The sequence below is a fragment of the Suricata suricatta genome, chromosome 7, assembly GCF_006229205.1.
Source record: "Suricata suricatta isolate VVHF042 chromosome 7, meerkat_22Aug2017_6uvM2_HiC, whole genome shotgun sequence".
In the NCBI taxonomy this organism is placed as follows: domain Eukaryota; kingdom Metazoa; phylum Chordata; class Mammalia; order Carnivora; family Herpestidae; genus Suricata; species Suricata suricatta.
The window spans coordinates 83598317-83618618 of record NC_043706.1 but is presented as its reverse complement, the minus strand read 5'-3'; the positions used below and the strand labels follow the sequence as shown (position 1 = coordinate 83618618).

Genomic DNA, 20302 nt, shown 5'->3' with positions numbered 1-20302 from the left:
CTACCAGTCTCTGGCATCCTGGCTTGCTATGTCCCTGTTGGATGTTTTATCTCCCGCCTACTATCACCCAGATTCTTCAGCCATTGCCTATTTCCATGATGCAGCTTTAGCCTTCTTCTCTCCCCTGGGGAATAAAGAAAATGACATATTTCCCATATTCTTAGGTAAGTAATTCAGCTCACTCTTTATTCTACCTTCTTTGAAATGTGTATTTATTTTGAGAGAGAGTGCTCACGAGAGCCAGCAGGGGAGGGGCACAGAGCAAGGGGGCCGGAGGACCCAAAGCGGTTCCATGCTGACTGCAAAGAGCCCCTATATAAGGCTCAAATCCATAAACCCTGAGATCAGGACCTGAGCCGAAGTTGGACGCTTAACCCACAAAGGCCATCTAGATTCCCCTTTACTCTTTTTTTAGATCCATCTAGACAGACACAAATGGATCGCCTAAACGTTGAGGCTCGACTCTTGTGCCCTGTGCAAAGTGGTCGATTAAATAATTAAAAATAATCAAATCATCTAAACGAATCTCCAGGTATGAGAATTCTTCAGTGTATCTTTTACTTTCAGTTGTATCATTTGGGAATTCTTTTTATAACGTAAGCATCTGTTTTTGAGACCTTTGTTGTAGTGATAAACAACTGTATTGTTTAGTTTCTTGGGAAAAGCATGGTTTCCAAAAACCAGAGACACAGAGATCAAATTCGAACTTTATCAAACACCAGCTGTGTGATCTGTGAAAATCACTTAGCATCTTTAAGCCTCATCTTCTGAGCAGCAATGTGAGGGTAAACAAAATGCTACTTCTTCAGGATAAAGGGAAGTCCATTTTGGCTAAAACCTTTGTTAATTATTTTGGAGAATGTAAGTGATCTGATTTGCTTTCTTCAGGCCATTTAGTTCTTTTATTTTAAAAGATCTGTTTTTGCCGTTTGTCTTCACCTCAGTACAACACTACAGCAGTTTTGTTTTCATCTCATTCAGAGGGGAATGGTAAAGGCTGGGGCAGAAGTGAAAAGAGAGGGGAAAAAGTAAGTGCTGGAGACAGCTGGTTTGTGAGAATCTAAAGTGACAAAGACTTCGTCCTTAGAGGACCTTCCAGGTCACTAGGAACTTTTAAGTGGGCACACCACACTCCCCAGCTCCAGACCTCCACCAGGCAGGTGGCTTCCTCACATGGATGAGCTGCCTGCGGGGGCAACAGACACGCTTTTATGAACTTACCTGAATAACTCACTTTGTTCTCGTTCAAGCAAATCTTACATCCTTGACACTCACCTAACCCAACAAGCTGAACCCCTTCCAATAGGATCCTTTGCACCATTTCTAGCCTAAAAACCTTCTATCTCGAGTAAATCCAAGGATCTGCCCTGTCCAGTTCTCTGCCGAGTACCACCAAAAACTAGGACAGAAATTGACAAACTGGGCCACCACAACTTTGTGGTTTCCAACCTGAGTATGAGCTCTGACACTTAATTTTTAAAAACATGTCCATTCCCTCTGTTTTCTCTCAGAGGCTTTTTTCCACCCAAGGCTGCCTCCCTCAGACCCTCTACACTAGTCCTGACACTGCACAACCTCGACACTTGACTCCATTGACAAGGAACCACCCCAGGTCCCTGCCCCTCATCTGGGAGATGACTCAGGTCCACATCCAGCATCGTCTTCTGCCTTCCAGGCCTAGAGTTTGAGGGGTCTCCCCTTCTCCTGTCCAAGACAGAACCCCACCCCAAATCCCTCGTCCTGTGGTATCCTGTGGACTTACCAGCATTTCTGGCATCTAGGGGTACTGTCAGCCTTTACCAACTAAAGAAGGCTCCATTCCCTCCCCCGTCTATTCCACTCTCTCCTTTCCTTTATCTACCAGTTTGCTTACTGCACTTGCATCCTTTAAAAAGTTCCCTCCTTTGACTCTGGATTTCTTCCTCTAGCTACTCTCTCTTCTCTCAGCAAAACTTCCATCTTTTTCTTCCCTTCTTACTGTCTTTTTTTCTTCCTAAAGCCAAAATGCTATTTATTAATTTGTAGTTTCTCTCTCTCTCTCTATGACCCTCCCCCATGTGTTTCTCTCTCTCTTCTCTCTCAAAATAAATAAACTTTAAAAAAACTGTGGCTGTCACATGGGCCAAATTATGTGTATACCTAGAAACAGCACACCCTCTCCCAGTAGGTGGAGGATAAAATCATAATGTTGTCTGGTGAGCTCAGATTCAGGGAGTGAGCTTTTGATGATACCCTGACTTTTGGCCTATACTTGCAGTTTGTACTTCCTCCTCCTCTTCCACACCCTAAACCACTGCATTCTAGCTTCCAGTTTCTTCTACTCCCCTAGAACTATTTTCATTGAAATTTCCAAGGAGTTCCTGATTGAAAAATGTAGAGAAAATATTCTGGACCTTAATGTCCCAGCAGTATTGGGCACCTCTTACCACACCTTTCCTTTTTTGGTTTTGATTTCTTTAACCCTCGTCCTCTGACCTTGCCATCCCATATTCTCAGGCTCCTTCATCAGACCTCTGCACCTTCCTCACTAACATATCCCCACTTGGCTCCTTTCCAGTCCAGCTCTTGCCCATCTGCCTCCTCACACTCTCCACTGCCTCATTTGGTCTTGTCTGACCTGCTATGAGACCCTCCTCTCATACATTTGGTCTGAAAAGCAAAAGAAAAGGTGCTGTCTCTGAGTTGGAGGAGCAGAGGTTTTGAGAAAGTTCTAGCCAGTGAAGGGTGGCTGAGTAATAGCTACAGCGGAGTGAGTGGGGACTGGGGAGGTGTAGAGGGACACCAGTGTGGGGTACAGAGAGAGCTTGGAGAGCTGAGCACATCCCACACCAAGCCCTCCTGTCAACTGGCTTCTTCCCAAAGGGTCCAGCTGCCTGGGCACAGGCACAGACAACGGGACCCCAGGGTTTGTCCAAGAGCAAGTGCTTGCCAGAGGACAGGAAAATTATCGAAATGATTAGACCATGAAGCCCACTCATGAGGACAGTGAGGGGTTAATGAGTAAATGGGAAGCAGCCCAGTGGACCGAAGGCCAAGTTAGGAAGGTACTCTGAACTTTGTGACACCTGCGTGAAGTACACCCTGCTTTGCACTACTTCTGTCCCCAGGAAAGATTTCTATCATCACATATATCACATGCTATACTAGAATTATCTATTGAATCTGTTCCCGCTGCTACACTGAGTCCCATTGAGGACCTATGTCTTACTCTTCGTTGCCACCGCACACCAGCCTGGAAAAAGATTAAGTGGTAAGGAAAACAGCTCAGTGTCTCTTGGTTGGTGAGAAGTTGCACATGCTCTGTGACCAAAAGCCAGCCTCTACCACACCCCCTGTTAATTCCCCACGTTTTGTATGTAATTTTTTTAGATGCAAGTAAAATAATATTTATAAAGATAGAGAAAAGCTATAGCATTTTAAAATGTTTATGAAATTTTACATTGTTCTTATTTTAATGAATATTAGAAACCCAATGTCACTCCTAGTAGGTCTGAATAAATTAATTTAAAATGGGGCAATGCAAGCTTCATATAAACTTAATCAAGATGAAAATAAACATCTCTTCTAGGGAGTTAAAGAAGTTTTAACAAATGTTCCTTCATAATGAAATATCTGAGAAGCTCTTTGGATTGTCAGCTCCTAGAGGGTAGGAAGCGTACTTGCTGAATTAATCTTATTTATCTCGGAACCAGCACAAGACTTAATAAGGATGTAGCATTCACCAAGAGCATCAGGAAAGCACTAAATACTGCCTTGGAGTAAATGCAGTGGCATCTGTCTTATTTTTTGCAGTCTTAAAGTACTAATTTTTTGGTTAGCTTCCTATTATCTTTGTGCCATTTGACAAAAACAGAAAGGTAAGCTGTTTTGCAAGGTGAGCTCAGGATTAATTTTCATTCACAAACAATATCTCACAATGGAAAGCAAACCTTTTAACACACAACTGCAGGATACGCAATGCTTCTTTTGCTTCAGTATTGTGAATTTCAAGTAGAAATGATGTGGAGCATTTGTGAATTGGGTCACAATGTCAAATGCTACAGGAGCCTGTAAAATCTGACTATCTCTAACATCTTAAATTAAATGCTAATGGGCATATCCATACAGTCTGCTTTTCTGAATTCATCTCTGCATGTCTCATTTTAAAAACCATGGACAGGTTTCAAAGTGTCCTGACCCCAAAATGGACAGAGGAAAGGGAGGGAGTTTGAAGAGAGAGTGAACACGCTAGAAATACCGAATCTTTAAACATTCACTTTGTGTGTTATGGAACAGAAATAAGCCCCTAAAATCCACATTCTAAACTCCTTACTTCCTTTACCTCAGGCAAAGCTTGCAAGCCACCAGAAAGATGGCAATGACCCAATTCCCCATCAATTAAATTAGGAATACTTGCTTATTTGGTAAAGGATAAGGAATAGACTCACAAATCTTTTTATTTGCAACAATAAGTCTGGGTAACACTTCTAGATCAGTGATAGGGTGACATCTACCAGCTTGTTTTTTTAAGGGGTATACCTCTTTTTTTAATCTAGTACCTCTCCCTATCCATGGTTAGATTCACAATTGATTTATGACAAGCTGGTCCTGAGGAAAAAGGCAGACGACTGAAGGTATTAGAAGTGTCACTGGTGATTTCCTTTTCTTTCCAATTAAAGGTATTGTACTGTATACAGGAAGTGAGTTTTTCATTTCAAGTACACAGTGGGGGGAAACAAACCTGAGAAAATTGAGATTGTTTTCATTAAGCATGGTTAACACAGGCAGCATGCATTAGTGCAAAAGAAGAACAAAGAAAATGTATTTCCTTTCACAGTAGGGGCAAAACAAAGGGATAGAGCAGTATCTGTAATAAGTTGATACTTTCAGTAAAACAGAAAAGGAAACATACGGACCCATATTGAAAGAGAAATCAGCTTGATCCCAGGATGACAGATCTAGCCAGTCTGGAATGAACTTCTGTGTTTTTCTAAGGCCTCACTAAAGAAGATACTAAGTAGTCAGACCTTTAAGAATATGTACTGGAAACCGTAGTATTGTTTAAGAAACTAGTTTTATAGCTAAGAAAACTGGAAATATTTATTAAAGTATTTGTGAGAAATGCATATAAAATTTAGAAATGCAGTACAAAATTTAGGAATGCATTAATAATATATGAAAACTAAATGAGTCAATGGAAGGAATGTAAATGATAAGAAAATATAAATTACATTGATTTCAGTAATCCATCACTGTTTTGTTATCCTAGTCAAGTACAGATCTCTTCTTTCTATTAGCAAAGGCTTATTGGTAGCCAAGTCTGAAATTTCTTCAGCAAAGCCAACAAGATATATATTCCTGGTAGTTACTTTCTTAACTATTGAAATATACAATTAAGCAAAAGACAGTAATTCACCAGATAAGGTTTTTTATCTAAATATATCTATATCCACTAATGTCCAAGTACATATATGAAGTTTATTTGGTATATAAAACCAGTCATTACTGGATCTATCTCATTTATCCTCTTCCTTAGTCCAATTCCTAACTTCATTCATTAATTACAGAGCACTTAAATCCTGACATGAGCTATGTTTCTTCAATGAAAATCAATGAATTGCCAATAATTGAGGTGTTATCCAGAGAAGCCAAGACTGTGGCTGTCTCCCTGGTTATTGAGGACAGCAGAAGGAAAAATGGGAAGAATACAAATGAATTTAATTTAAATGCAAGGGAGAATTTTGTCAGAGCAGATGTTAAACAACTAGAGAAGATTATTGAAGGAAGCTGAGAAGTCTTCAAGATTTACTTAAAGGTGATTGCTTCTCCCACTTATATCAATGGATAAATCATCCAGACAGAAAATCAATACGGAAACAGTGTCTTTTAATGACACATTAGACCAGATGGACTCAACAGATATATACAAAACATTCTAACCAAAGGCAGCAGAATATAAATTCTTTTCAAGTATACATGGAACATTCTCCAGGAGAGAGCACATTAGACAATAAAACAAATCTCTAAAAATTTAAGAAGACTAAAACCAGATCAAGCATCTTTCGAACCACAATGAAACTAGAAAGCAATTAGAGGAAGAAAAAATATGAAAAAAACACAAATCAAAGAGAAAATGAAATAATACATGGAGACAAATGAAAATGAAAACACAACAACCCCAAATCCTTAGGATGCAGCAAAAAAAAAGGCCTAAGAGGGAAGTTTATAGTGATACGGGCGTATGTCAAGTAAAAAAATTCAAATAGACAAGCAGTGGAATCAATAGATGGTTCTTCAAAAAGATAAAATTGATAAACCTTTAGACAGACTTATCAAGAAGTGAGAGGGCTCAAATTAATATAATCAGAAATGAAGGTGAAGAAGGAACAACCAATATCACCAAAATACAAAGGATAGCAAGAAACAGCTATGAAAAATTATACATCCACGAATTGAACAACTTAGGAAAAAAACAGAGAAATTCTTAGAAAAACATAATCCTCCAAAACTGAAATGAGGAAGAACAGAAAACCCAAACAGACAGATTACTAGTAATAAAACTGAATTATCAAAAAAACTCCCAACAAACAAAAGTCCAGGACCAGAAGAGCTTCACAGGTAAATTCTAGCAAACATTTACAGAAGAGTTAATACCTATTCTTTTCAATCTATTCCAAAAATAGAAGAGGAAGAGAAGTTTGCAAATTAATTCTGTGAAGCCAGAATTACCCTGATACCATACCAGATGAAAACATTACAAAAAAAATCCCACTATAGGCCAATACCCCGATGAAGATAGATGCAAAATTCCTCAATGAAAGATTGGCAAACCAAATCCAACAATACATTAAAAGGATCATTCACCATAATCAAGTGGGATTTATTCCTGGGACGCAAAGACAGTTCAGTATCCACAAATCAATCAACATGATATATCACATTAAGAAAAACCATATGATCAGGACTTCTGAAGAGGATGGCAGAGTAGGAGGAACCTGAGCTCACCTCATCCTGCAGATACAACTAGAGAACAACCCTCTCAGTGTGAATAACCCCCCAAATGACCCAAAGATGGCAGTACAGACTCTGCAGCTAAATTTAAAGAGGCCACATCAAAGATGGTAGGAATGGTGGCGCTTTCAGATCATGCGTTGCCAGCCACTCTCTTGAGTCCAACCTCCCCGTGCCACGGGGCTGGTCAAATTGTTTCGGTTTTCTAAGGTCCGCTAGGCCTTCAAATCCTAGTCCACCCACTTTACAAGTTTCTGCCACTGTTAAAATAACCTCTGGCAGCCAGGAGGCTTTCTGGTCGGGACCGCACAGGGGGACTGGAGAGCCAACCCTTCCCTGGCTCCACCTGAGGTCTGTGGGCTGCCGGGCCCACCGGATCGTAAGCCTGCTGAATGCTGATGCATAGGAGCACACGCACTCCAGTGTTCATAACAGCACTGTCAACAATAGCCAAATCATGGAAGAGCCTAAATGTTCATCACCTGATGAATGGGTCAAGAAGATGTGGTGTGTATATATATATATATATATACACACATATATACATACATACAATGGAGTACTACATGGCAATGAGAAAGAATGAAATCTGGCCATTTGTAGCAAAGTGGACGGACCTCGAGGGTGTCATGCTAAGTGAAATAAGTCAGGCAGAGAAGGGCAGACACCATATGTTTGTACTCATAGGTCTAACAGGAGAAACCTAACAGAGGACCATAGAGGGGGAAGGGGGAAAGAGAGTTGGGGAGAGAGAGGGACACAAATCATGAGAGACTATTGAATACTGAAAACTGAACTGTGGATTGAAGGGGGAGGGGGAGGGGAGAAGGGGGTGATGGTCATGGTGGGGGGCACCTGTGGGGAGAAGCACTGGGTGTTATATGGAAACCAATTTGACAATAAACTGTTATTTTAAAAAAAATAATAAAATAAATAAATAAATACAAAAAAAGAAAAAGATGGTAGGAAGGGCAGAGACACAGTTGAGAGTTAAACAGACCTACACAACTGTCTGCATAAGGGAGGGACTCCACAGCCCAGAGAGGAGAACGACAAAAGGGTACAAAATTCACACAATCTTACAATCAGGGGAGTTTAAAACTTGTAACTAAAAAAAAAAAAAAACCCACTAGGCTTCTGGGCCGGGAAGGTGAGAAAAATACTGAGTCCCCACATTAAGGAGACAACACAACAAACAGCCCCGTGTAGATACAGCCTAGAAGCAGCAGTTTGAAAAACACCTGGGGCATACAGGAGAGAAAGCTTGTTTATTAATCTCAGAGTGCAGCTAGAGGGACAGGGATCATTGGGGGACTTCTCAAGGAAACAAAGAGCTGGCAGGTCCCACCATTTCCCTCGCCATCCCACATGGACACCTGCTAGAACCAGTGCAGTGCCAACACTCTCCACCTAACGTGCTAAGAGCACACCACACCCTGGGGTTGTTGTGCAGACAAGAGCCCCCCCTCCCCCCAGTCATGCCTCAACTCCAGGTCCCCTCCCACAGCAGAACAACACAAACCTTGCTAACATGATCTGACTTATGACCTGCCCCAGAATGGTTCTCTGGGTCCACCCACTCATCCCAGCCTGCCTTGGTGGAGGCTGCTGCAGGTCCCCTCCCACAAGCACAAACCTTGGTGGCACCATGCACCCCACTCCCATGTTCTGCAGTTTGGTGATACTGCATCTCTGGCAAATGCCTGGTCTGACTCAAGTTAATCCAAAGGCGGCCCCACACTGGCTCACTAAAAACACAAGGACTAAACCCTGCCCACAGCAGGCAAAGAGAGCCATTGCAGATGAATGGATGGAAGGAAAATGCAGCAGAGCCACAAGAGCAGGGCACATAGCACACATATTCAAGATGAACGCCTAAGGTGCCAGGTTCTGATAAACATGGGACATTACACTGCAAGGCACTACAGGACCTCTTCTTCATAGGGCCACTACTTTCAAAAACAGGAGATGCAGTTGACTATCCTAACACATAAAAACAGACACAGAGAATTACACAAAATGAGGAGACAGAGTAATATGTCCAAAATGAAAGAACATGACAAAATCACAGCAACGGACATAAACAAAACAGAGATAAGTAATATTCCTGGTAGAGAATTTAAAGTAATGGTCGCAAAGATACTCAACTAGAAAAGAGTAGAGGACCTCAGTGAAACCCTTAACAAAGAGACAGAAAACATTAAAAAGAGCCAATCAGAGATAAACTCAATAGCTGAAATTAAGTATATACTAGCTGGAAGAAACAGTAGACTAGAGGAAGCAGAAGAACAGATCTGTGAGTAATGAACAACTGAGGAATGGAAATCAATCAAGATGAACAAGAGAGAAAAAAATAAAAAATGAAAATAGACTGGAACTGATACCAGAAGAGAGAGAAAAGGGGGCAGGGAATTTATTTCAAGATTTAGCTTTTAAGCTAAAAATTTCCCAAATCTGGGGAAAGAAAAAGAAATCCAGATCCAGAGGTGTCTGGGTGGCTCATCTGCATAAGGGTCAGACTTAGGCTCAGGTCATGATCTAGTAGTCTGTAGGTTCGATCCCCACATCAGGCTCTGTGCTGACACCCAGAGCTTGGAGCCTGCTTCAGATTCTGTGTCTCCCTCTTTCTCTCTGCCTCTCCTCCATTCACACTCTGTCTGTCTCTCTCTCTCTCTCTCTCTCTTTAAAATAAACATTAAAAAAATAAAGAAAGAAAAGAAATCCAGATCCAGGAGCCACAGAGCCCTCAACAAATTCAACCCAAAGAGGTCCACACCAAGGCACATAGTAATTAAAATGGCAAAAAGTAGTGATAAAGAGAGAATTTGAAAAGCTACAAGAGAGTAGGGACTGGATGGCTCAGTGGGTTAATCATCCAACTCTTGATTTCAACTCAGGTCATGATCTCACAGTTTGTGAGTTTGAGCCCCACGTTAAACTCCATGGCAACAGTGTGGAGCCTACTTGCGATTCTCTCTCTTTCCTTCTCTCCCTCTGTCCCTCCCCTGCTAAGTGCATGCTCTTTCTGACTCTCTCCCTTTCTCTCTCTTCCTCTCTCACTCAAAATAAATATACAAACTCAAAAAAAGCAGCAAGAGAAAAGAAAACAGTTACATACAAGGGAAACCTAAGACTGCCAACTGATTTTTCAGCAGAAACTTTGCAAGCCAGAAGGGAGTAGCATGATATATTTGGAGTGCTGAAGGAAAAAAAACCTTGCAGTCAAGAAGGATATTCTACCTACAAGACTATCATTCAGAATTGAAGGAGAGATAAAGAGTCTCCCAAACAAAAGTTAAAGGCATTCATGACTAAACCAGCCCTACACGAAATGTTAAAGAGGACTGTGTGAATGGAAAGAAAAGCAAATAAGTAGAAGTAAGAAAAATAGGAAACACAAAAGCAGTAAAATTATGTGTATCTATAAAAATCTAGTCAAGGCCCTCATAAAAGAAAAGTATGTAAAGTATGACACCATATATATATACCTAAAACATGGAAAGGGGGTTATAAAAGAATACATTCAAACTTAAGTGACCATCAACTTAATATAGACTGCTATATGCATAAATTTTTATATGCAAACCTAATGGTAATCACAAATCAAAAACTAGTAAGAGTTATACAAAAATCTAAGAGAAAGGAATCCAAGTGTATCACTAAAGCAACTCAACAAACCATGAGAAAAAAAGAGCAAGAGAAGATAGGAATAGAGATCTATAAGCACAACCACAAAACAAGTAACAAAATGGCAATTAGAGCATACCTATCAATAATTACTTTGAGTAAATGTACTAAACACTCTAACCAAAAGATACAAGATGAGAGAATGGATAAAAAACCTATCTATATGCAGCCTACAAGAGACTCATTTCAGACTTAAAAACAGATGCAGACTGAAAGTGAAGGCATGGAAAAGAATTTATCGTGCAAATGGAAGTGAAAAGAAAGCTGAGGCAGAAATAGTTATATCAAATGAAATAGACTTTTAAAAAAGACTATCATGGGGTACCTGGGTGGCTCAGGCGGTTGAGCCTCAGCCTTTGGCTCGGGTCATAATCTCATGTTTGTGGGTTTGAACCCCGCATCAGGCTCACTTCAGAGCCTGGAGCCTGCTTCGGATTCTGTGTCTCCCTCTCTCTGCCCCTCCCCCTCCCTCTCATCTCTGTCTCTCTGTCTCAAAAATAAATAAAACATAATTAAAAAAAGACTGTAACAAGAGATAAATAAGGACACTATATAATCATAAAGGGAACAATGCAACAAGAAGACATAACAATTGTAAATATTTATGCACCCAGCAGGAAAGCACCTAAATATATAAAGCAGCTAATAACAAACATAAAGTAATCAATCATAATATAAAATACTTGAGGGCTTTGTAGCAATGCAACATAGTAAGTCCCACACTTACATCAATGGATAGATCATCCAAACAGAAAGTCAACAAGGAAACAGTGGCTTTGAATGACACACTGGACCCAATGGATCTAACAGATACATTCAGAACACTTCCTCATAAAACAGCAGAATACACATTCTTTTCAAGTGCTCATGTAACATTATCTAGAAGAGATCACACATTAGGCCACAAAACAAGTCTTGACAAATTCAAAAAGATCAAGGTCTTTTCCAATCTGAACATTATGGAACTAGAAATCAACCATTGTGGGGAATAAGCTTAGGAATTCCCTGAGATTGCATCAATGGGTTAACAAGGCATAGAGAATTAGAAAGCCAGAGGATGTACAGACCCAAGTTTGGGTAAACAAGATTAGGTAAATAAGCTTGGGTAAATGGGGCAAAGGCCCCCAGTATAGGACAAAGGTATAGGACAATAGCAGAAAGCTGCTTTCATAGGAAGGAAGGACCAAATTAGGTAAACAGGTAAATAGGGCTATAGACTGAGATGGGGCAAAGTTGCCCAGAGCAGAGCTAATTAGCAAAAGAAAGGTGCCGTGTTGACCCTGAGGTAGTATGCTCTGTCTTTCTTGTCCCCTAGACCAGTTCAGGTAAACAGAGGTGGTGCCTCATGTTTGCTGTAAACAACCATTCCCCACCATTCCCCCCCCATGCCAGGATCTTGTTTTGTACTGACTCAAGCCCCTAACACCACATATCTCCAAAACCCCCTTTTCCCCATACCCATGAGTTAATATTCATGGTTTCACTGTCTCTTTGTGCATGTTCATCACACTTGTAAACCTTCTGATGCTAATAAAAATGGAGCAAGGACCCTTATTTGGGGCTCTTGTCTCCTCTCAAATATTATCTTCTCTCTCATTTTCAATCCTGCAACCTGCTCTCTTGCTGGACAAGAGAGACCTTCAGACCCAGAGTCTACAACAAACCACAAGGAAAAAAATCTGGAAAGAACACAAATCCGTGGAGGTTAAATAACATGATCGTAACAATGAATGGATCAACTAAGACACCAAAGAGGAAATCAAATAATATTTAGACAAAAATGAAAATGATAACCCAATGATCCAAAATGTTTGGGATATAGCAAAAGCTGTTCTAAGGATGTTTATAGCAATATAGGCCTATCTCAAGAAGCAAGGAAAATCTCAAATAAACAACCTAACCTTATACCTAAAGGAGCTATAAAAAGATGAACAAACAACCCAAAACCAGTAAAAGAAGGAAATAACAAGAGATTGAATAGACATAAATGAAATAGAAACTAAAAAGAAAAAAATAGAACAGATCAACAAAACCAGGAGCTGGTTCTTTGTAATGACCAAAACTTTAGGCAGACTCATCAACAACAAAAGAGAGAGAGAGAGAGAGAGAGAGAGAGAACTGAAATGAACAAGGAGAAATAACAATCAACACCACAGAAATATGAAGGATTATAAGAGAAAAATTATATACCAACAAATAGGACAACCTAGAAGAACTGGATAAATTCATATAGGAAGAATTTGAACATTTGAACAGATGGATTACCAGCAAATAAACTGAATCAGTAATCAAAAAACTTCCAACAAACAAAAAATTCCAGGACCAGACACTTTCCAAGGTGAATTCTACCAAACATTTAAAAAGAGCTAAAACCTATTCTTTTCAAACTGCTCCAAAAAAAATACAAGAGGAAGGGAAGCTTCAAATTCATTCTATGAGGCCAGCATTACTCTGATACCAAAACCAAATAAAGACACCACACAAAAAGAGAGAAGTACAGGCCAAAAAATCCAATGAAACATGAATGCAAAAATCCTCAACAAAATTAGCAAAGTAAATTCTACAATACATTAAAAAAATCAGTCACCACAATCAAGTAGGGTTTATTCCTGGGATGCAAGAGTGGTTCAACATTTGCAAATCCATCAATGTGATACATCACATCAACAAGAGAAACCATATGATCATTTCGATAGATGCAGAAAAATGATTTAACAAAGTACCACACATTCATGATTTAAAAAAACTCTCAACAGAGTAGAATTAGATGGAACATACCCAACATAACAAAGGCCATATATGACAAACCCACAGCTAACATCATACTTAAGGGGAAAACTGAGAGCTTTTCCCCTAAGATTAGGAACAAGACAAGGATGTCCACTCTCACTACTTTTATTCACCATAGTACTGGAAGTTCTAGCCGCAGCAACCAGACCAGAAGGAAAATGAAAGGCTTCCAAATTTGTAAGGAACAAGTAAAGTTTTCACTGTTTGCAGATGACATCATACTATGTAGAAAACCCTGAAGGTTCCACCAAAAACCGTGCTATAACTGATAAATGAATTCAGTAAAATTGCAGAATACAAAAACAAGATATGGAAATCTGTTGAATTTCTATACACTAACAAATAGCAAAAAGAGAAGTTAAGAAAACAGTCCCATTTATAATTGTGCCAAAAATAATAAAATTACTAGGAATAAATTTAACCAAGGAGGTAAAAGACTGTACTCTGAAAACTATAAAATATTGACGAAGGAAATTGACGATGACATAAACAAAAAGAAAGACCTTCCATGCTCATGGATTGGGAGAACAAATATTGTTAAAATGTCCATGCTACCAAAGCGATCTACAGATTTAATGAAATCTCTATCACAATGCCAGCAGTATTTTTTTGCAGAATTAGAACAAATAATCCTAACATTTGTATGGAACCACAAATGGCCCAAGTAGCAAAAATAGTCTTGAATATGGGGGATAGGTATCACAATCTCAGATTTCAAGATACATTACAAACCTAAAGTAATCCAAACAGTATGGTACTAGCACAAAAACAGACACATTGATCAATGGAACAGAATAGAGAGCCCAATAATAAATCCATTTTATATGGTCAATTAATCTTCAATAAAGCAAAAACGAATATGCAATGGAAAATAGACAGCAGCCTCTTCAACAAATAGTGCTGGAAAAACTGGACGCTACAAGCAAAAGAATGAAACTGGACAGCTGGCTTATACCATTCACAAAAATAAACTCAAAATGTATTAAGGACCTAAATGTGAGACCTGAAACCATAAAATTCCTAGAAGAGGGCACAGGCAGTAATTTCTCTGACATAGGCCACAGCAATATTTTCTAGATATGTCTCCTGAGGCAGGGGAATACAAGTAAAAACAAACTGTTGGGACTACATCAAAATTAAAAGCTTCTGCACAGCAAAGGAAACAATCAACAAATCTAAAAGACAACCCATTGAATGGGAGAAGACATTTGCAAATAAAATACACAATAAAAAGTTAGTATCCAAAATATATGAAGAACATATACAACTTAGCACCAAAAAACCCTCAAAGAATCCAATTTAAAAGGGGGAAGAAAACATGAACAGACATTTCTCCAAAGAAGACATACAGATGGCCACCTGACACATGAAAAGATGCTCAACATCACTAATCATCAGGAATATGAAAATCACAATTACAGTGAGATAGTACCTCACACTTGTCAGAATGGCTAAAACTAAAAACAAAACAAACAACAATAGTTGGTGAGAATGTGGAAGGAAAAAAAACCCAATTGTGCACTGTTTGTGGGAATGCACAAACTAGTACAGCCACTGTGGAAAATAGTATGGAGATTCCTAAAAATAAAACAAAAAACCCTACCATATACCATATGATCTGGTAATTTCCCTACCAGGTATTTATCTAAAGAATAAAAACACTAATTCAAAAAGGACACCTGGGTGGCTTAGTTAAGTGTCCAACTTTGACAGGTCATGATCTCATAGTTCATGGGTCTGAACCCCACTTTGGGCTCTCTCCTGTCAGCACAGAGCCTGATTGCACATGAATCCTCTCACCCTCTCTCTCAAAAATAAATAAACATTTAAAAACAAACATAAAAAAGAAATGACTGGCTCAGTCAGTTAAGTGCCCACCTCTTGATTTTGGTTCAGGCACGATCTCATGGTTTGTGGATCTGAGCCCACATTGGGCTCTGCACTGGCAATGTAGAGCCTCACTGGGATTCTCTCTCCCTCTCTCTCTGCCCCTCCCCTGCTCTGTCTCTTTCTCTCAAAAAATAAATAAACTAAAAAAACCCCACTTATTTGACATGATTTACACATCCCTATATTTGTTGCTGCATTATTTTCAATAGCCAAATTACGGAAACAGTGCAACTATCCATTGGTATATGAATGGATAAAGAAAAAGTGAGATATATAATAGAATATTATTCAGCCATAAAAAAGAATGAAATCTTTCCATTTGCAACAACATGGCTAGATCTAAAGAGTATAATGCTAAGTGAAATACGTCAGTCAGAGAAAGACAAATACCATATGACTTCACTCCTATGTAAAATTTAAGAAATAAAGCAAGCAAACAAAAATAGAAAAAAACAAACAAAAAAACCAACCAACAAACCAAAAAACCACTCTTAGCTAGAGATAAATAAACTTGAGCAGGGTGGGGGGATGGGTGAAAGATGTGAAGGGGATTAAAAGTACTTGAATCACAATGAACACTGAGTAATATATAGAATTGGTGAATCAGTATATCATACGCCTGAAACTAACATAACACTGAATGTTAACTATCCTAGAATTTAAAAAAAAACTATATAATCAGCTCAATAGATACAGAACAAGCATTTGACGAAATTCAACATCTGTTCATGATAAAAATCTCAACAAAGTAGGTTTAGAGGGAGCATAACTCAACCTAAGTCCATATATGCCAAGCCCACAGCTAACATCACACTCACTGGGGAAAAACTGAGAGCTTTTCCTCTAAGAGCAGGAACAAGACAAGGATGTCCACAGTTGCCAATCTTAGTCAACATAGTAATGAAAATCCGAGCCACAGCACTCAGACCAGCAACAGAAATAAAAAGTATCCAAATCAGTAAGGAAGAAGTAAAATTGTCTTCATTTGCAGATGACATGGTATCACATACAGAAAACCTAAAGACTCCATCAAAAAACTATTAAAACTGATATATGAATTCTGTAAAGTTGCAGAATATAAAATTATATACATAAATTGGCTACATTTATATACACTAATAGCAGTAGAAGAAAGAGAAATTAAGAAAACAGTCCAATTTACAATTATGCCAAAAATAATAAAATACCTAGGAATAAATTTAACCTAGCGATCTACAAATTTAAAGCAATCTCTATCAAAATACCAACAGCATTTTTTGCAGAATTAGAATAATCCTAACATTTGTTCCAACATTTGAATGGAACCACAAAATGCCCTGAGTACCAAAAGCAATCCTGAAAATGAAGAACAAGACGGGGGAAGGGGAGGTGGAATATCACAATCTCAATTTCAAACTTTACTACAAAACTACAGTAATCAAAACAGTCTAGTAGTGGCACAAAAATATACATATATATCATTGGAACAGAATATAGAACCCAGAAATAAACCCACACTCACATGGTCAATTCATCTGTGACAAAGGAGCCAAGAATATAAAATAGGGGAAAAGACAGTCTCTTCAATAAACAATGTTGGGAAAACTGAACAGCTACATACAAAAGAGTGAAACTGGACCACTTTCTTACACCATACACAAAAACTCAAAATGCATTAAAGACCTAAATGTGAGACTTGAAACCATAAAACTCCTAAAAGAAAACAGAACCTAATGTCTTGGATATCAGTCTTAGCAGTATTTTTCTAGATATGACTCCTCAGGCAAGAGAAACAAAAGTCAACTACTGGGACTATATCAAAATAAAACGCTTTTGCACATTGAAAGAAACTATCAACAAAATAAACAGCAACCTAGTGAATCCAATATGATATTTGCAAAACATATCTGATAAAGGGTTAATATCTTAAATACATAAAGAACTTATACAACTCAAAGAAGACATATAATTGGCCAATAAACATATGAAAAGATGCTCAACATCACTAATAATCAAGTAAATGCAAATCAAAACCACATTAAGATATCAACTCATATGATCCAGAATGACTAGTATCAAAAAGACACCAAATAACAAGTGTTGGCAAGGATGTGGAGAAAAAGGAACCTTTATGCACTGTTGATGGGGATGTAAACTGATGCAATCACTATGGGAAACTGTAAGTTCTTTAAAAAATTTTAAATCGAACTACCACATGATCCAGTAATTCCACTACTGGGTATTTGCCCCCCACCCCCTAAACGAAAGCACTATTGAAAAGATATACACATTCCTATGTTTATTGCAGGATTGTTTTTAATAGCCAAATTATGGAAGCAGCCCAAGTATCCATTGATATATAAAGGGATAAAGAAGTGGTATAATATAAATGTGTGTGTATATAATTATTATAATATCTATATGTACATATAATGAAATATTACTCTGCCATAAAAAAGAATAAGATCATGCGATCTGTGATAACATAGATGGACCTAAAGGGTATTATGCTAAGTAAAGTAAGTCAGAAAAGACAAATACCACACAATTTCATTTATGTGTAAGGCCTAAAAAACAAAACAAAGAACAGATGAAAACACCAGAAACAGAATCATGAATACAGAGAACACACTGGTGGTTGCCAGTGGGAGTAGAGCAGGGGGGTGGGTAAAATACATGAAAAGGATGAAGACATATAGACTTTAAAAAGAGTGATTGTGTCTTCTAAATACAAACATCTCAAAGTTACTGTTAATATTTAAGTAATCTCATTTTCCTATTCTCATTTTCCTATTTCTCTTTGCCCTTGACATGGAAATTCAACAAGTTCCATCTGGGTTACAAAATGACTGTCCTCCAAGTGAGAGAGGATAGAACTTTTGTCCCCAGTAGCCAACCCTTTCAAAGAACAGTTTAGATCATTCGAAGAACTGGATTGGAAAAACATGTTGATAATGTGATACTAATAACTTATGCCTCATAGACTCCTTCTGTACCAGTGAAAAGGTAGTAGAGGTTTGCAGGAGTATATGGTGTGGACGAAACAAGACTGGGAGTGAGTAGAATACTATTGAAATTGGGTCATGGGTACATGGGATTCATTATCCTAGTCTCCTTTTTTCATAACCAAAAGGCTTAAAAAAAAGTAAAGATAATATAAACTAAAATACTAAATACTGCTAAATAATCAACAAGAATGGAAGAGTAAACAAGAATGAAGAATTTAGGATGGTGTGTAACTACAATCCACAGATAACACAAAAACATTATCTTAGCCAGTAACTTAAATCCCTTCCCTCCATACACATGGCTCCTACCTGGATATATTACCCACTACTATGCCCATCAAAATGGATTTCCTGGGCTTTTACTTTGTCTGCTCTGTCTTTGATGAAACATCTGCTAGTCAAGCAGCCCAGAGTGTTTTAAAAAAATGGCAAAGAACCTAGATAAGCCACAAGGTGCACAAAGCAATCCATGAGTATCAAAAAGTGACACTCTAAACAATAGAAGGTATGGTAGAAATAGGATATTATGGGCCATTAATTTCCACCTTGAATTTTAAACTAACACTCAGAAAGTCACAAAAAGTTCTATTATTTCCAACTACATTGCTCTCTAAAGAAGAGGTGCCCAGTAAATAAATGTTAATTAGCTAAAATGGCATCCTTAGTTCAACGGTTCAATTACACATGGCCATGACTACCAATACTTGAATTTTAAATTTATGCCACAATGAAAAAGTGTTTTTTGATAAATCCAACATATGAGGCATGTTCTACCTGATATCCAAAGAAGACCATCAGCCACATATCCAGCATGACATGAAAGGGATCGGTCAAAGGACTGCACAAAAGTCCATTTGTTCTTCTTGGGGCAATATCGCTCAACTGTAGGCAGAACCTGGCGCAGTTCATTTCTACCCCCAACTGCATAGAGGTATTCATCCATGGCACCCAGCACAAAATGCTCCCGGCAGTTCTTCATGGGTGCTATCTCCGCCCAGGAATTACTGCGGGGGTCATAGCGACAGGCAGTCCTCACGGCACACGTCCGGCCACTAGCATGCTCAACTTCTCCTCCTGCTACAAACAGAAAGTCCCCCATGACTGCCACACAGTGGTGGCTCCTTCCTACGGGCATGGGAGCCAGCTCGCTCCAGTTGGCAATGGCAGCTATGAGAGCATTCTCCTGGTCAAGAGGATTGAAGTACCGAAGTTCCTTGACTTTACAGACCTCACGCTTTTTCCCACCAATGATATACAGAGTGTCTGACTGGAACCGTGGTTTGGTCCTGCGAGTCTGCCAAACGGGCTGTGCATAGATGCTCTGGTGGTACTCCAGCGCCTCATTGACAAGAGCTGTCGCAGTTTCACTTGCCTGGACGAGGGGGTGGGACAGGGCAACTGTATGGAGAGTATCCACATCCATGAGGCCGAAGCGGATATACTGCAGGAGCTCATCCATGTACTGGTAATGGCAGTTGTGTTCCAACCACCTCACGGCTAGCTGAAACAGAGAGAGGGGAGGAGGGGTGAGAGAATACAAAGGTAAGAAAGCAAGACAAACAATGGTGTACAGGCAGGTCACCTTGTAATCTTTCAGACATTTTATAAATGTATTATATGCTTTTTTCCTTACAAATAGTGTAACAGTAGAGTATTTTGATACTCAGCTGCGGAATATTTTTTCTGCATCAGCAGAGACACAACAGAGCTCAAGCATTGTTGTAGAGGTCAAGAACAATGTTAAGCAACACTAGCAGAGACTTAAGGTGGCACTTGGGAAGAACAATAATCACTTTTCAAAGAAAGAGAGCACTGCTGTGAAACAGCCGGTTCCCTTGTTTCATGCATAGGAGGCTTGGTCCACCCCACCCCAGTGTCACCACAGTACAAGTAGCATATGTCAACCCATAAGTGAAGGTGCTGGTATCAATTTGAGCACATATGAAAATACGTGATCA

At 39.0% G+C, this 20302-nt stretch overlaps 1 protein-coding gene across 3 annotated transcripts in view; it reads right to left on the bottom strand.

The window, feature by feature from the left end:
- Positions 1–20302, bottom strand: part of KLHL32 (kelch like family member 32) — a 253306-nt gene that overhangs the window by 50187 nt on the left and 182817 nt on the right. For all 3 annotated transcript variants that reach the window (XM_029944612.1, XM_029944613.1, XM_029944614.1), the window contains one exon: positions 19119–19845. In XM_029944612.1, coding sequence (XP_029800472.1) covers positions 19119–19845 — 727 coding nt within the window. The remainder of the gene's footprint in view (positions 1–19118; positions 19846–20302) is intronic.